Source organism: Rhinolophus hipposideros, assembly GCF_964194185.1.
Source record: "Rhinolophus hipposideros genome assembly, chromosome: 12".
NCBI classification, from domain to species: Eukaryota; Metazoa; Chordata; class Mammalia; order Chiroptera; family Rhinolophidae; genus Rhinolophus; species Rhinolophus hipposideros.
The window spans coordinates 184808-200578 of record NC_138058.1 but is presented as its reverse complement, the minus strand read 5'-3'; the positions used below and the strand labels follow the sequence as shown (position 1 = coordinate 200578).

At 55.3% G+C, this 15771-nt stretch overlaps 1 protein-coding gene across 2 annotated transcripts; it reads right to left on the bottom strand.

The window, feature by feature from the left end:
• Nucleotides 1-684: 684 nt before the first annotated feature.
• On the bottom strand, nt 685-13986 carry IL1RN (interleukin 1 receptor antagonist). 2 transcript variants are annotated; one of them, XM_081068831.1, is made up of 5 exons: nt 13888-13986; nt 6451-6502; nt 4945-5033; nt 4283-4395; nt 685-3279 (listed from the first exon to the last, which is right to left on the bottom strand). In XM_081068831.1, the coding sequence occupies exons 1-5, from the start codon at nt 13895-13897 to the stop codon at nt 3067-3069; spliced, it is 477 nt and encodes a 158-aa protein (XP_080924957.1). In that variant the 5' UTR covers nt 13898-13986; the 3' UTR covers nt 685-3066. The 2 variants fall into 2 exon arrangements, with proteins under 2 accessions (XP_080924957.1, XP_080924956.1); XM_081068830.1 differs by lacking the exon at nt 13888-13986 and having other exon boundaries at nt 6451-6596.
• Nucleotides 13987-15771: the final 1785 nt, after the last annotated feature.

Here is a 15771-nt window from a genome sequence, read left to right as displayed (position 1 = left end):
CTACTGAGTGCGTCACCAGACACAGGAGCCCTTTCCCATCTCACTCCCCAGCCCTTTGCCCCCCTCCCGAGCAGCAACTACCACTGAGCGGTCTGCTGCTGTCAGGGCCCCTCACGCTGTCACCCACTAAGCCTGTGTGTGCCACAGCTTGTGCTCGTGTCTTGCTCCTTGAGAGCCCTGAACCCTGGGAACTCCCCACACCCAGGCCTGTCCTTTTCTCTAAGCTTCTTTCAAAATTCTGCTGGCCTGAGTCCCCATTTTCTCAAATTTTCTGACCCAGGTAAGACATTAGCCTCTGTTGGTATGTCAGTGGTCACTTCATTTAGTCACCAAACATTTCGAGCACCCAGCAGGCATGGAGCATTGGTCTGGGAGCTCATGAGGCATCACAGAAGGAAACATGGGAACCTGGGAGTGTGTGTGGGGGGCAGCGGGTGGGGGGCAGGCATCCTGGCCTGAAGAACATGTTCCCCAGCCAGGAGGCCCTGAGGGAGGTGTCGTGTCCTCAGGGAGCTGGAACCACCTGGTAAGTCAGTGAATCCGGTAGGAGGCCTGGGGTCCCACATGCTGCTGCTGATCTGGGGACCTTGCTCAAAGCAGCCTGACTTTGGAGTGCATTCTTTTGAGGTCTGACTCTTCCAGGACCAATGACAGCAAAAATAATGTTAATGACCAGCAGGAAGTTACTGCAAAGATTTAATGAGGTAACCTGGCCCCTTTGCACCAGCTGTTACCTGCCTTTAGTGATGAGGAAGCCGAGACTCCCCGGATTGGTCACATCTGGGAGCGCACAGCAAACAGGAAGTGGATCTAGAGTCCCAGAGCCTGGAACTTATCTGTAAGTGACCGTGCGGCCTCATCACATGAAGTGTCTGACTGGCTTGGTGGCTGCAGAGAATCACGTGTTTGCTGCTGTTGTCACCAGTCAGCCTTGAAGCGTTTCCTGCCTTAAATGTCCTCCTTTTACCAGGACTGAGGAAACATCAGTCACCTGGGCCTCTTTGTTACACGCAACATGTCCCCTGGATCATCACATTTCGTTCTTGTATGGTCCCCGTGGAGTAGGCGTGGCTGCTTCCACTTTGTACACGAGGAAGAGACACCGAGATGGGCTGACACAGTCATCACAGGGTGCACAATCTAGAGAAGACAGTGACGCTTTCCCCGTCTGTTGCCTTGCAACCTGCTTGATGTAGTTTGTTCTTAGCAGAGAGCTCTTGTCCTCTAATAAAGCCAGGCGGGCAGCCGTCCAGTTTGGGAATGGGGAGCAGAGCAGGCTGAGGGCACTGCCTGTGCTCGGTCCACTCTGTATCCGGCATCTCAGCCAACACGGCCCAGAAGAAGCCCCGTGGTGATGATCTCAGGGTAGCTCAGGGCCCCGGGGAGCCTGACTCTGGGACTCTGGGCAGGAGGGAGGAGAGCATCCCCACTCTCCAAGCCATTGGGGGAGGGACATCTAATGACAGTGGTTCCTGCAGATTCACACACCCACCTCGTGGGGCCAGATGCAATGTCCCCTGCCATACAATCATCTCCAAGATGCCTCCTCCCCCACATACCAGGGGCAGCCTTTTCTTTTGTGAAACATTTCAGAATCTGAAAGACAACACACACACAAAAGTGCCACATCCATGCCGACAAGCAGCATGCTGCCTGGATCCTGACTGTCTGTGCCCCTGCCAGACCCTTCATGTCCCCCAGTCACTGCCACCAGCCTTCAGGGAGGACACGTTCTTAGTCCCTGTGTTTGTCCCATCAGCATTGCCTGTTTGTGCTCTCTGCCTCAGTGGGTGACAGTCCCCACTTTGCCACCAGCCTGAGCTCCCCATGTCTGTTGTTGAGCTGCACTGTGTTAACACACGCGATGCAGGCACTTCCTCTCCTGGGACAGGGGCCTGGGGTGTTTCTGGTTTGGGGACAACGCTGCTACACATCTTCCTGCAGGGAAATGTGCTCTAGTGTGTCTGGGGACAGGAAAGCCCCAGGAGGGACAGGCCGAGAGGACAGATGCCTGGACTGGCCAAGGTGAGGAAGCCTTCGGCCTCGCCGTTCCCCGGTATTCACTGCCCTGAGCCTGGGGCCATGGACACAGCCAGCGATGAAGAGGCATTTTCAAGGCTTTATTGTAAACCAGAGCGTGAGTCACGGAGAGCAGGAAACTTCCCACTCACATACAACACAGCCCTGTGAGCACCGACTAAGGGCCAGGAACGTGCTCAGCCCCGCAGCGACCAGAGACACATGGAGTCACATCCCTGCTCCAGTCTGGGAGCAGACAGACAGACGTACATGCATCTGTCAAATAAGCTTCAGTGTCACAAGTGCTGAAATGGTCAAGGAGAGAGTCACTCCTCGGGAGACAGGGGGACAGGGCAGGGGGAGAGGGCAGCTGCTGTGACTTGGGGGCTGGGAGCTGGGGGACACTGCCAGCAGCTGTGGAAGGTCTGGAGAGGAGCTTGTGCTTGGGGCCGGGGTGGTAGGGTCCAGACTTAAGGAACATTTCAGAAACAAAAAATGAGGGACCAACATGGTCTGCTAACTTCTCATTTTTACAGGTTAGGGCATTACAAAAACAAGGAAGAGAAACAAAAAAGAAAACTGACTTTCACCACCATTTCACAAATACAGGGATATTTTGATCCCCTACCCACTTCTAAGAAGGACATCATGTCCAAGTAAAATACTTTCCTTCAAATTCGATAAAATGGGCTTTTAAAAAACATCATGAAATCCTTATTTTCCATTTTGCTACAAACCCTGGAAATGCTGCTTCCCTGGGGTTTGGGAGCCATGTGGTAGAAGGTGAATGAAGGCACTTAGTGGGTTGGGGTGGAGAGTTAGCCCGGAAGTAGAGAAGGCTGGCCGCATGGCCTGGGTGTCACCTGGAAGGACAGTGAAGGGCTTTGAGCTGCACTACAGAAAGACCACCGTGGGGCAAATGGAGGCTGGGGAGCTGAGGGGCCTGGATACCAGGGTCCCTGGAGCCCCTTCTGAGAGTCTGCCTGCTGAGGCTGCCACTCAGAGCCCACGACAGCTGGGGACCCGGGCGGGAGTGTGGCAGTGCCACTAGTCCTGCTGGAAGTAGAACTTGGTGACGATGATGGCCTCCCCAGGTGTGTTGGTGAGGCTCACGGGCCGGTCGGACTCCAGCTGCGTGCACAGGAACCAGCCAGGGCAGGCGGCCGACTCGAAGCTGGTGGTGGGGCCGCTGTCTGAGCGGATGAACGTGAAGCGTTTGCCCTGCTCCTGGGTCTTGCTCAGGTCAGTGATGTCGACCGCCTGGGGGCCAGGACCAGCAGATGAGGATTCCCGCGCCACCACCTTCCACCCCACCCTGGGGCCCTCTTGGGGGGGCGAAGGCTGACCTGAGGACCCCTGCTGGAGGCCACACGGGCCAGGCCTCTTGGGATAGAAGCCCCACAAAGAAGCTGCCTCCTCGTCACAGCTTGGCTTGGGAAGGTCTGGCCACCCTCGCTAGGGGGCGGTGAGTCTGGTGAGCGCGTGGAGCCATGAGTGGAGGCCCTGGCCTGGGGAGGCTGCGCTGTGCTGGGGTCCACACCTCGAGCAGGGGGCAATGGAGGCAGGCAGAGAGTGTCACAGTCCACTCAACCTCAGCCCTGTTCTACACACAGCAGGCAGTCCTCTCCAGAGAGGTGCCCTGCCCTCGAGCAGCGCGAGGTGACAATGCCACAGTTATGGCCACTGTGGACTAAGGTTCACGCCTGGGTTAAGATTTGACCCACCAAGCTCCTGAGACAAAGCCGTCTCTTCCCAGGGCCCTTAATGCAAGCCCTTAATGCTGCACAAGACCAAGGGGTGCTGGCCACAGGTCTGAGCAGACCAGGACGGGGGGCTTCACTGGAAGCGGGAGCGTGTATGTGGGGTAGGGGCCCTTGGATAAGAGATGGAGGTCCCTAAATGAGTCTCTTGGTGCTAACCTCCCCCACTGAGACTAGACTCAGCCTTGTGACATGGGCGGTAGCCAATAGGACATTAGCAGTATGTCCCAGACTTATGACGCCGACGTTTTATAAGTGCTTGTGTTTGGGGGATAATCCCTCTTGTCAGCCAGCAGCCATGCTGTAGGGAAGCTGGAGCTGACCGCTGAACCCTGGGGGACCACAAGGAAGCGTCCAGACACCGCAGGGACAGCCGAGCCCGCTGAGAGCAGCAGCAGGAACAGCCCCAGCTCCCCCGTGGAGGAGAATGCCCAGCTGGTCGTAGTTGGCCCCCAGAATTGCAGGAAGAATGTGGGGAGGTTGCTGTCTGGGCAGGTCCTTACCTCCAGCTGGAGCCTGATCGTGTCACCAGACTTGACACAGGCCAGGCACAGTTTCCCGCCATGGATCCCCAGGAACACAGCGTGGGCCTCAGCTGGCAGCACATCTATCTTCTCTGGGGAAGAGCAGAGCAGAGGGTCAGTTTGCAGAGAGCAGGGGACAGTGAGGGGGGTGACTTGGATTCCCCCTAACTGAACCCGGGCCATAAGGGCAGCGAGGTCCTATCTTTCTCATCTGCATCCAAATAGAAGATCAAACTAGGCACATCACCTAGCTGCCCCCACCCACCCCTGTACCCGAGCTTCAGGTCAACAGCTATGCTGCCCTTGAGCCGGGGACTGGCACATGAGGTCACAGGGGGGTCCCAGGACTTGAACCACCTTGCCCCCATAGACTCTGGGCCTCCCGAAGCAGGGAAAGGCCAGCCTCCCCATGTGGTGTGTCCCTTGTGGGAGGAGCTGGAGTCTGAACACAGGAACGCAGGCTGTCTGTGCACTGGAGGCTGTGGCCCTGGGATCAGTGTGCCTGCAGGTAGCAGCTCCTAACTGAGGCTTACCCCTCCCTGCCCTCCAGTGGCCAGGACGTCACACAGAGGCCACTATGGCGCACCCCCGGGCAGGGTGACCCAGGCCACACGGCGTCAGTGTCCCCAGCAACCTCTTACCTTCTAACTTCGTGTTTGGTCCCTGGAGGTATCCGGCAACTAGTTGGTTGTTCCTCAGGTAGAAGGTCTTCTGGTTGACATCCCAGATTCTGCAACAAGGAAGGATCCCGTCACAGACAGCACTGAGCCCCAGCCTTCCTGTGTCCCTAGGCTTCGCTGAAACTGAGTCCAACCTTCTGCCCAGGGGGCGACGGTTTCGCCCCCCTGTGGCAGGAGGACACCGAGGGCGGTCCTGGCCAGGACACAGGCTCACCCTGGCCCTGCTCCCTTTCATCCGCTCCCAGGACGAGTGCTGGACCTCAGGACTCCCAGGCTGCAGGACGCTCCCTGTCGGCTGTCCCACAAGGCCACATGTGGCTGCCAAGCCCTTGAGATGTGGTACAACTGAAGATCTGAATTTTTAAATTTCTATTTGTATTAATTGAAATGTCAACGTAAAGAGTCACTTGAGACTAGTGGCCACCACAGCACAGAGTTAGAAGTCTCAAGGGACAGATACCTCACAGTCACTCACCCTGAGCCCTAGACCATGGGTTATGTCCCTGAGCCTGTCATCCACCCACCAGGGGCCTGCTCTGGGCCTGGCAGGGGCAGCTTCCTGTACAGCTTGCCCAGCAGCCCATTCCTAGCTCTCAGTCTTTCCTTTGTGGGGGGCCCCTCCGTCCGTGAGGTGGATGTGGACCCTCTACTTCCTGCCTCCCACTAGCCAGACCTGGGGCCTGTGCCTCATCTCCTGTCCTGGGAAGTGTGGCTGCCAACACCCTCCTCCCCGGCAGCTTTAAGAAGCCTGTGAGCTCAGTTGGATGGTCAGGGAAACTGTAAAGTTCTTTGTAGTTACTCCTCCTTTCTGGGTGAGTATCCATGTGACAGATTGAACAGCCCTCCTGGAGCTCCCAGCCGGCTGGGACGGTGGGCATTAACCCGGATGTCTGCACAGGTCTGACCCACAGCCTCAGGCCAGAGGATGAGGTCACCCAGATACCCTCAGCCCTGGGCTAACAAGGCACAGGGCACATTCAGATGCATCACAGTCTGTCATCTTCACGACAGTGATGGTGACATCTCACAAACTCCTGACCCAACTTTTAAACATCACAATCGTTTGGGGACACTTGACGGTTCACAGAGCACTGTCCCAGTGTTATTTTCACAACCACCTGTAAGGCAGGCTGGGAGTGATCGTGAACCCCATGTCACAGATGGGGAAGTTGAGGCCCCAGGGTCGGGATCCTCCCTGGTGTCAGCACAGAAAGGCCTTGCTAACTGTCACCTGCCCCTGGCATCCTCTCTGCTTCTTTGCCCAGCACACTTGACCCAAACCCCCACTGGATGCCTGGACACATGTGTGTCCGTTACTCGCTGAGCTGCTAGGGTCTCTGGGAAAGTCAACCAGGTCTCCAAAAGCAGCCAGGCTTGCATGTCTAGAACATTCTGAAAACCAGCCCAGAGGGCTGCCAAATGGGGCTGTTGGCAGTACAGACCCACCTCATCGGGGGCCAGCCTTACCTGAAGGCTTGCACCTTGCAGGGCCTCTTCGCCGAGGGGTGGCAGGCTGTCTCTGAAGGGAACAGGAAGAGGAGGAGAGAGATCAGGTGGCTGGGGGGGCACCGACAGGCCCCCATCCTGTGGCACGCCGGCTACAGGGACTGCCATTTCAGGCCCCCAGGAGCTGCTTATAAAGAAGATAGTCACTCACCCCAAACAGCTGTCCCCGCCCTGGCCCACTCTGACGAGCGGAAATGCCCTCGCATTTCAAAAATAGAGAAACCCTCGCTGTTGTCACGGTCAGCCCTGCTGAGTGTCGCAACGCGGTGCTGTAAATGACCGTCCCCTTTTCCCTGTGCAATTTCCCCAAAGTGGAGATTTCCATTTCCCTTTACTGAGCTCCTGGAAAGAGAAGCACAGCAAGAACCAGACACCCTCATATGCCAACAGGTGTCCTGGGACTCTTTGTTGACTTGAAAAAACAAATCTAATGTCCCCTTTCCCAATACGCCAAGTGGCAGGGCCCCAGCACAGGGACAGTCTCATGTCACGTTGTGTCCTTGCTGGACTCTGGACCAGGGACTATGAATGTTCTGTAAAAAGGACCAAATGGAAAACATTTTAGGATTTGTGGGCCACATGATCTCGTGATTACTCAACTCGGCATCACATAAATGCAGTCGACAGCCTATAAAGCAATAGGCGGGCTGAGCCCCACTGACTTTATTTACAGAAACGGTGAAGTTGGCTTTGCCTGAACTTTTCTGCTCAGAGCCAACTTCCTGGGAGGGGCCTTCACAGCAGCTCTGTCCCTGTGGTCCACGTCTTGGGGACATTGAGGTGAATTCAGCACTGGGACAGAAATGGATCCAAATTCCACCTCTGACACTTGCTGTCAACCACCTATGGGGCTTTGAACAAGTCACTTCACGGGGAGTGAAGGGAGTGGGGGAGGGAGGCTAGCTGGCTGGAACGGGACAGTTCTGGGCTTCAGTGGACACGAGTAAACACCACCTTCTTTACTACATCCCAGAGAGCTGGAAAGGCAAGCACACTGATGTGTGGGGGGAACGAAGGCGGGAGAATCTCTCTCCACGCGATGTCTGTGACGGGTGCACATGGCAGCGCAGAAGCAGACTGACCTTTCAGGGCTGGTGGAAGCTCAGCCATCCTCCTACCGCACCCTGTCGCTGGTGGAACACGACCCAGAAAGACCCAGGAAGGGATCCAGGCCTCCTGATCCCAACCAGGGGTCTTCCCCTGCTGCAGGCAACGTGATGAGTCTGGCGATTTTCAACCAACGAATCAGTGTGTCAAATGAGGGAAAACCCTCCGAAGAGGAAGGTCACACTGCGCATTTGAAAGTTGCTAAGAGGGTAGATCTCAAAAGTCTCATCACAAGGAAAGAATTATGTAACTGCGTGTGGTGCCAGGCAAGTCACCATGTTCTGGCCCCAAACCGATATAATATGTCAATTACGCCTCAATAAAAGAGACATAAAGAGGAAGGTGACCAAGGAATTTCCCAGATCTTTAAAAAGCTCCTCATCAGAGCACGTGAGACATTTCTGCAAAAACTTAGTTGCCTCCCTGAGCATTTGCCCATGTGTGCCCCTGTTCTGTTCTCAGAGCTGTGTGACCTGGTGCGATGGAGTCCTCTGCCTCTGAAGTACATGCGAGACACGACATCTCCCTTCGAGGGCCCGGGGAGCGTTTTGTTTGTCTTTGTTGGTTTGGGAGGGATGCCTGAAGGAGGTGTCCTTTACGAACCAGTAGTCAAGGTCCTGCCCAAAGTGCAGCTCCTGGGACCAGTCCTCTGACCCCAACCCAAAATCAGAGACAGATTTCTCCTGGACGGCAGAAGTCATGGGTCCCCACCTTTCCCAGGTCTGTGCCCGAGAAGTGGCCCACAGGCCTTTCTGGGTCTAGGGACGGGCATTCATCCCCAGGACCTGGGTTCTGTCCTCCTGTGTCATTTATGAGCTGGGCCACCCAGAACATGTGCTCAAGCTCTCTTGGTCCCAGTTTCCTTAACTGTTAGCTGTTAGCTGGGGCTAATAACAGAAGTCATGTCACAGGTGGCTGCAAGGACTGAGGTACCACTTGTGATATGCGTAGCCCTAACCTTGGCCTCCAGGAAACACTCAGACAACACACAGCTGTTGCGTGTGCTCTTCATCCCAGGTGAAGTGGGTGAGGCCAGTCAGCTGTCCCTGACCCAGTCAGCCATGCCCTGTGCTCCGGCCCTCATTCCCTAGGGTGGGGACAAAGTGGGGGAAGGTAAACTCCCTGCCACAGTTCCACTGTTGGTTCCGTCTTAAAAAGGTTAGTGTCCCTATGATTTCTGCCCACAGGAAATGTCTGACTAAACTTACTCTCAGTTCTGGCACTCGGCCCCTCACTCCACTTCCCTAACTGAGGGTAATGGCTGCATCACACAGTCGACTCAGCCTTCCCAGTCGGCCTGGTCCTACCCTCCCAGCTGCAGGCGTCACCTTTGTGGTAGTGCCCTCCCCATGCTCAGCCCTGCCTGACTGGACTCGTGACAGCAGCAACGACCAAGTCCCACGTGCAAGGAGATGGGAAAAGCAGGCTGTCCGTGTCCACAGAACACTGGGGTGACAGTAGGCAGGTCGAGAGTTCACTGCTAATGCCCATGCAGTGCTCAGCAGCCCAGTGCCACCCACGCAAATGCCAGCTTGTCCCCAACTTCAGTCAATTGCACTTTTCAGTCCTGCAATTTCCATTGGGTTTCTTTTTTGTGTACTTTCCAGGTCTCTGCCAAATTTTCAATCTTGTCTTTCAAATCCTTGAGCTTATTATTCATGGTTCTCATAAAGGCTGTCCCCGGTCACTGTCCCCGGTCCCTCCCCCACCTGAATCCCTACTGGACCTCCTCCAGTCATGTTTTCCTCCAGTGAATGGGTCACCTCGCCTGTGCCCGGTTGCTGACTGCTGAACATGGTCAGAAAACACTGTGGGGATCCCTCAAGGCTGCAAATGAGGACTTTGCCCAGAGGTGACCCACTTTGGCCTCTGCTGGGCAGGGAGGCCTGGGCTCTGCAGCCCAGGCACCTTTCACCTAGGCAGGGCTAGAGGTGACTTGGTGACTGTGCCAGCTACTCCTCTTCTGTTCCCTCCTGGCCCTCCAGGTCCCTGCCCAAACCTGGGCATCCATCAGGCCCTGCTCCTCAGTGGTGACACAGCACAGCCCTTCTCGCCCGTGCCCATGCCCCGAGTCTGGCCAAGTTCAGCACTAGCCTTTGGAGCTGGCCCATGCTTCTGGGTAAAGCCCGAGGCCCCACTCCACCTCCAGCCTCTGCGGCTCCTCAAAGCCTCAGCCAGTTTTCGGCGCCCTCAAATTTTTTATAGAGACATCTTGTCCAGCTTTACTCATCATCTGAGCAGGAGGCTGGGCCCTAGCCACGCTGGCCGGAGCTGGGACCTGATGTGGCATGTGTCTTGTCTTGTTCTCGGAGCTGGAGTTTAAGCAGCATTTGGGAAGAACTGGAAGACGAGGGGCCTTAACCCCACGCTGAGGAGAAGGGAACTTACCTTGAAGAGAAGTGAATCAGAGGGTGACACTATCAGATTTGTTTTAGGGTCATCCTGGTCACAGTGGACACATGTGTGAGGCACGAGCCTGAAGGCAGGCAGTGGTGTGCTGGCTCCACCGCCAGAGGACACCTGACTTACAGCATTGCTAGCTTCTGTGATGTGAGTACACTTACCACGGGTGGTTTCCAGCCACTAGCATGATGTCATTGAGGGCGGAGCTGGGGAGGGATGTTGCCACTCGCTGGCCCAGCTCTCTGGGGGGGGTAGCTTGGCTGCTCTTCAGTCTTTCTAGAGCAATCGTCCCACTTTCTCACCACAACCTCTCTCTTCCTCAGTTCAGTGTCTCACCCACAGGCCCTGTCCCTCCCAGAAAACACTTCCCATGGATAAATCCTGTTTATTAGGGAAGTTTATTGAATCCCAGTGCAGACATGGCCAGCTGTGCCCCCCGTGTCACCCAGGCACTGTCAGTAAAGCAGCAAGTGTGCCTGTGCAGCTACTGACTAACACACGCTTCGACATCTCAGCTGGCTCCTGAGTGCCTGCACATGCAGCACACAACACGTAGCGCTGGCTGTGCTGCTGTACAGATGGCACGTTTTCCCTAAGAGGCTCCAGTTACCCTTGCTGAGACATGGGCGAGCACACTGGTGCACAGGGAGGAACAGTGCCCTCAGACATCCTCTGTCTGTCTCTCCAGCACCATTACACGTCTTCTTTGTCTCCACCGCCCGGCCCAGCAGGGAATGGCAGTACAGAGACTCTGCAAAGCTGACTATCACCATCACTGCTGCGCAAGACTCCTGCTTCCCCTCCCAGGTCCCAGTGGTCAGCTGGCTGTCAATCCTCCCGAGGTTCTCCCAAGATGGTTTGGGTCCAGCAGGTTCTGGGTTCGATATGTGTCTGTCTGGAAAGCCACTTTGATCCCGTCATGTTGTGTTTCTAGAGGTATGTCTTTGCTCTTGCCATCTGGGCCCCAATGATGAGCTTTATGAGGCAGCTTCTGTGTAGACAGGAGGGGGACAGGAGCTTGGGTAGGGGACGGCTGTGTGTCTCACTGCTGTGCTCGGGCACCGTTTCCCACTCTTTCATGTCGATCTCGCTTGGCCCTCGTAACAGTAACAAGCTGTGCCGGGCAGGCACACTTACACCATTTTCAAGATGGGTAAGTTCTTATGCTCATTTTGTAGAATAAGAAGTCCAGCCTCTGAGAGAGCTCACTTGCCCCAATCCTGGTGGAGGCAGGATTTGAACCTGTCCCCGTGCCCATCCTGCCAGAGCAGCAGCTGGCTTTTCCTCTTTGCTTCATTGCACCATTCACAGAAGCAAGGCTTATATGTGTTCCTATGGTGTGCCCCTCAGTTAGAGCTCATAGCTTACAGAGCAATGATTTATCCCATAACTGCTTTGAAATTTTTGGCAGTGAGAAAAAGATGGTTCTAAAACCTTACATGGGATAAAGAGAGAGCTCTACTTGCTTACAGACTAGGGCGATCAATTGCCTTGGTTTTTCCTGGGAAAGTCCCACATCCTAGGAACTCCTGATCCCCAGGAAAACTGCGATAGTCACCGTGCGACATGAGCCCTTAGACGTGCTGGCATCATCTGGTGGCCAGTGCCTCAAATTGCAGGCACAGTTACTGCCCCTTTCCTGTTCAGTGTGGTTTTAGCAGCAGAGGTGCTCCTTGTTTTATTAGTAGACAGACAGAGCGTATAGAGTGCCCCCAAACCATAAGGCTTCTATTTGAGAAAAGAGGCCATAGCAGGTACAGTATTGACCAACTCATTTTTAATTCAGCCATTCATATTGAATCTCCTCCATCTATGTAATTACAATTCAAGTGCAGACATTTATTCAGCACCGTGTGCCAGTGTTTTGGATGGAAATGTTTTTAAGTACAGTGATTTTTTCAGTTTATTGCTAGTTCTGGAATAGGTTCCAGCACCCTCCTCTACACATTTGAAAACACACAAGACCATGGCCGACATGTTAACACACCCACGGGGGAGGAGGGGCTGTGCTGCCTGTGGCACAAGTGCTGTAGTTTAGCTGGGTTGCCCCCCATGATTACATTCAGTGTTCCTGCCCTGCAGCAAGCCTGGCTTGTCCCCATGCAGTGGTCACCTGGCCTTGGGCAAGTTACTTCACCTCTGTGCACCCCGGTGTCCTCTTCTGGAAATGTGAACCATAATGGCCCTTCCTCACGTGCTTATTGTGAGGACTACAGAGACGAGCCAAGTGACAAGCCAAGCAGAGTGCCTGGCCTGCGGGGGCACTTGGACGTGATGGCTGCTATAGGCAGACACTGCGGGCTCGGCCCAGGCCACCGCGGTAAAGCAAGGAGCGTAGTGTTTGCTTTCCCAGTGCACGTACACGTAATGTTTACACTCCACTGTAGTGTATTCAGTCTAGACAACGCAGCAGCATTCTGTCTAACAGAACAATGCATGTACCTTCATTAAAAAATACTTTACTGCTAAACACACTAGCCACGTCTGAGCCAACAGCCTGTCGCCATCTTGGTGCTGGTAGAGGGTCTGCCTCCACGTCGATGGCCACCCTCCGGTCAGGGGGTGGTTGCTGAAGGCTGGGCGGCCCTGGAAATTTCTTAAAATGAAACAACGATGGGCTTTGCCACACGGATCGACTCTCCCTTTCATGAGCGTGCAAAGCTGCTTGACAGCATTTGACACATAGTAGGCCTGCTTCAGAATCGGAGCCAGTCCTCTGAAACCTGCCACCGCTTTGTCAACTGAGTTTACGTGACATTCTCAGTCAACAGTCTTCACAGCATCTTCGCCAGGAACAGACGTGCGACACTCCCTGTCACTTGGACACTTAGGGGCCACTGTGTCTCAGGGACTAAGAGACAAGGGAGGCCCGAGGACAGGGAGAGACGTGGGGACAGCCGGTGGGGGGAGCAGTCAGCACACACACATTTATCGATCACGTGTGCCATCTAATAGGGGCATGGTCTGTGGTGCCCCAAAACAATTACAATAGTAACATTAAAAATGACTGGTCAAAGGTCACCGTGACAAAGGTAATAATAATGAAAACGTTTGAAATACTGCAAGATTTACCAAAATGTGACAGAGACATAAACTGAGCAAATGCTTTGGGGAAAATGGACTGAAGGACTTGCTGGATGCAGGGCTGCCACGAACCTTCAATTCTTAAACACAGTTCTGTGAGGTGCAATGAAACTAGGTGTGCCTGTGTCAACCTCCCCTTGACAACCCGGAGGTGACACTCAGGGGAGAAAGTTTCCCCCTCAGAGGACGGGGTTCAGACACCAGCCTTGAGATCTGTTCTCTGCCCACATGGATGGGTCTAGAGGTGACGGCTGGTACCTCATACACTGTACACTTTCTTTGTTCATGTCACTGCTTGATTCAATCAAAACACTACACATACCAAATCAGAATATCCGACTCTTCTGGAGAAATTACAAGTCCTGGCCACCTGTGCCTGCATTCTCATGTGAAAAGCGTCTGCTAGAACTACTTATTGACAGCCACCACCCTCCCCGTTGCTGCTTAGACCTGTCGGGGTTCCTCGGGGGGCTTACACCGTCCTTCCCCCTCGTTGTACAGGAATATTTCTCCAGCTCCCTTTTCTCTGCCAACAGTGGGAAACGAGCAGAGACTCCAGAGCTGCAGACTTTCCTTACGGCAGGCCAGCCCTCTCTGCCACCTGCTGGCCCCGCCCCGCCTCTGCGTGGCCTCCCCACGTAGCTGTTCCCCCACAGTGGCCAGGCTTCCCACATGGCCAGCAGCTCACACTCATGACGTTTCCTGGGGACCTTGTTCTCCAGAATCTGAAAGCACTTGGTAAACAGCACTAATGACGTTGTCCTGCCCATTTTCAGATGGAAGACAGGAGTGGAGGGAGCTTACCTGAAGCCATGGGGAAGGCCTGGCAGCCACGAGGTGTCCTGAGGTCTTCCAGGCCCCGGCTGCAGACAAGCAGCTGCCTGGGAAGGAGAACAGTGGGAGGTACCTGTGCCCCAGAGCCTCTGGGCTGGGCGTGCTTCCTCCTGCCACCCACGCAGGGCTGGCCCGGCCCTGCCACGACAGCATGACTCAGGCTGCCAGAAGCCAAACTGGTTCTTATCTGCCTAAAGCTGGAGGTCATGTGTGAGAGACTGAGCTGGACCAGTGGGGCTGGACCTGTGTGCCCACTCAACTGTGACCACCAGCAGTTCATGCGTGCCTCTACTCGCCCAGACACAGCAGGCTCACTGAGCCCGGCGTGCCATGCAAGACCCCTGATGTCCTAAATAGGAAGACAGACAGGAAACTAGGAAAAAACAACTTTAGGTGTCCGTGAGAGCTTTATGTTTTCTGAGGGGCCTGTTATAGGTTCTATCTTAGGGAAAGTGGTAGGGAAAGGCCCTTCGGGAAGGTGACATTGGAGCTGAGGCTTGAGGGAGGTCAAGGAAGGGAAGTGTGTGTTCCAGGTGGAGGGGACAGCAAGTGCGAAGGCCCCTCCCTGAGTGGGGGTCATGGGGCCAATGTGGTTGGGGCTTAGGGAGGAATGGGGTGTCCTACATCCCCCACCTCCCTCCTAGCACTGCCCGAAAGGCAGCTACACTCCCCACCTCGTCTGGAAGACACTTTGTCTCTAGTTCAGAGCCTGCTCTCCCGTGCCCTGCCCCAGGATCCCACCATCAGGGAACAGACACTCAGAACCCCAGAACCATCTGGGTGATGCACAGAGTGCAGGGGTAAGGGCTCCTTCTACTGAAAGTCCTGGCACACGTCCCCAGATGTGCACTCCTGCTCCCTAGGCCTCCGCTTGACGCTGAGCAGAGCCCTCACCCCTGGCCCCATCTTAGATCAGGCGCTGACTGCAGACTGCTTTGTGCATGGTGGGCGTGGGGACAGGGCCCTGCGGTGGCAACGCCTTAGGACAGAGGGATGGGGGTGACAGGTCCACCTGGTGGCTGCCTCTGGTCCTGCCGCCTTGAAGCCTGTGTCTTCCATGGGGAAGGACCGGCCATGCTCACCTGTGGAAGGGCTCTTGGTCCGCGAGCATCTCAGAGGGGCCTGTTGTAGCCCTTTGTGTCTCTCTGACCAGTCTCTGGGCCTGGACTCAGGCCCGTTATCCTTCACTCAGCCCGCAAGTTCTGAGGTCGGGTCAGGGATGGGGTAGGGCAGTCTATGCTGGGTGCCGCCACCACGGGGACTTCCCTCGCCTTCACTTCCTGCTCTCGCTGGGCTCGCCAGTGACAACTGAGGCCTGAACTGGGCCAGGAACCCAAGAAATGCCTGTTTGCTGCCAAATGGAGAACTGCATTTTGTAAACCTGGAAAGTTGGGCCTGGGGACAGCAGGTGCACCGCCCATGAAGCCTGTCTTGTCACCATGGTGTGCGTATCCGCTGTCACATGAGGAGGGACACTCCATGATGAGGGCTGCTGCCCGCAGGTCCATACCTAATGCTTCCTGTGTCTCATGCACCCCAGGTTTGCTGGCTCACCCCTACAACCCCCACAAGGTGGGCAGTCATCTGACCCTCATTTCACACGTGTCTCGCCGTCTGGGTCTGTTGCAAGACACAGCTGCACACCTGACCCAGGCCAGCCTTTCTGTTCTTTAGGAGGGGGGTCTGCAACGGCCCCTCACAAACTCACCCTTTTGTGGTCCCTTCTGGACTGACACAAGCTTGGCACACAGGGCATTATGGGGCAGTTATCTCAGCATCCCACACCTGTGAGGCGTGAGGAAGGAGGGGCAGAACAGGAATGGAGTCAGCACAAGGCTTCACCCATCCCCTGGG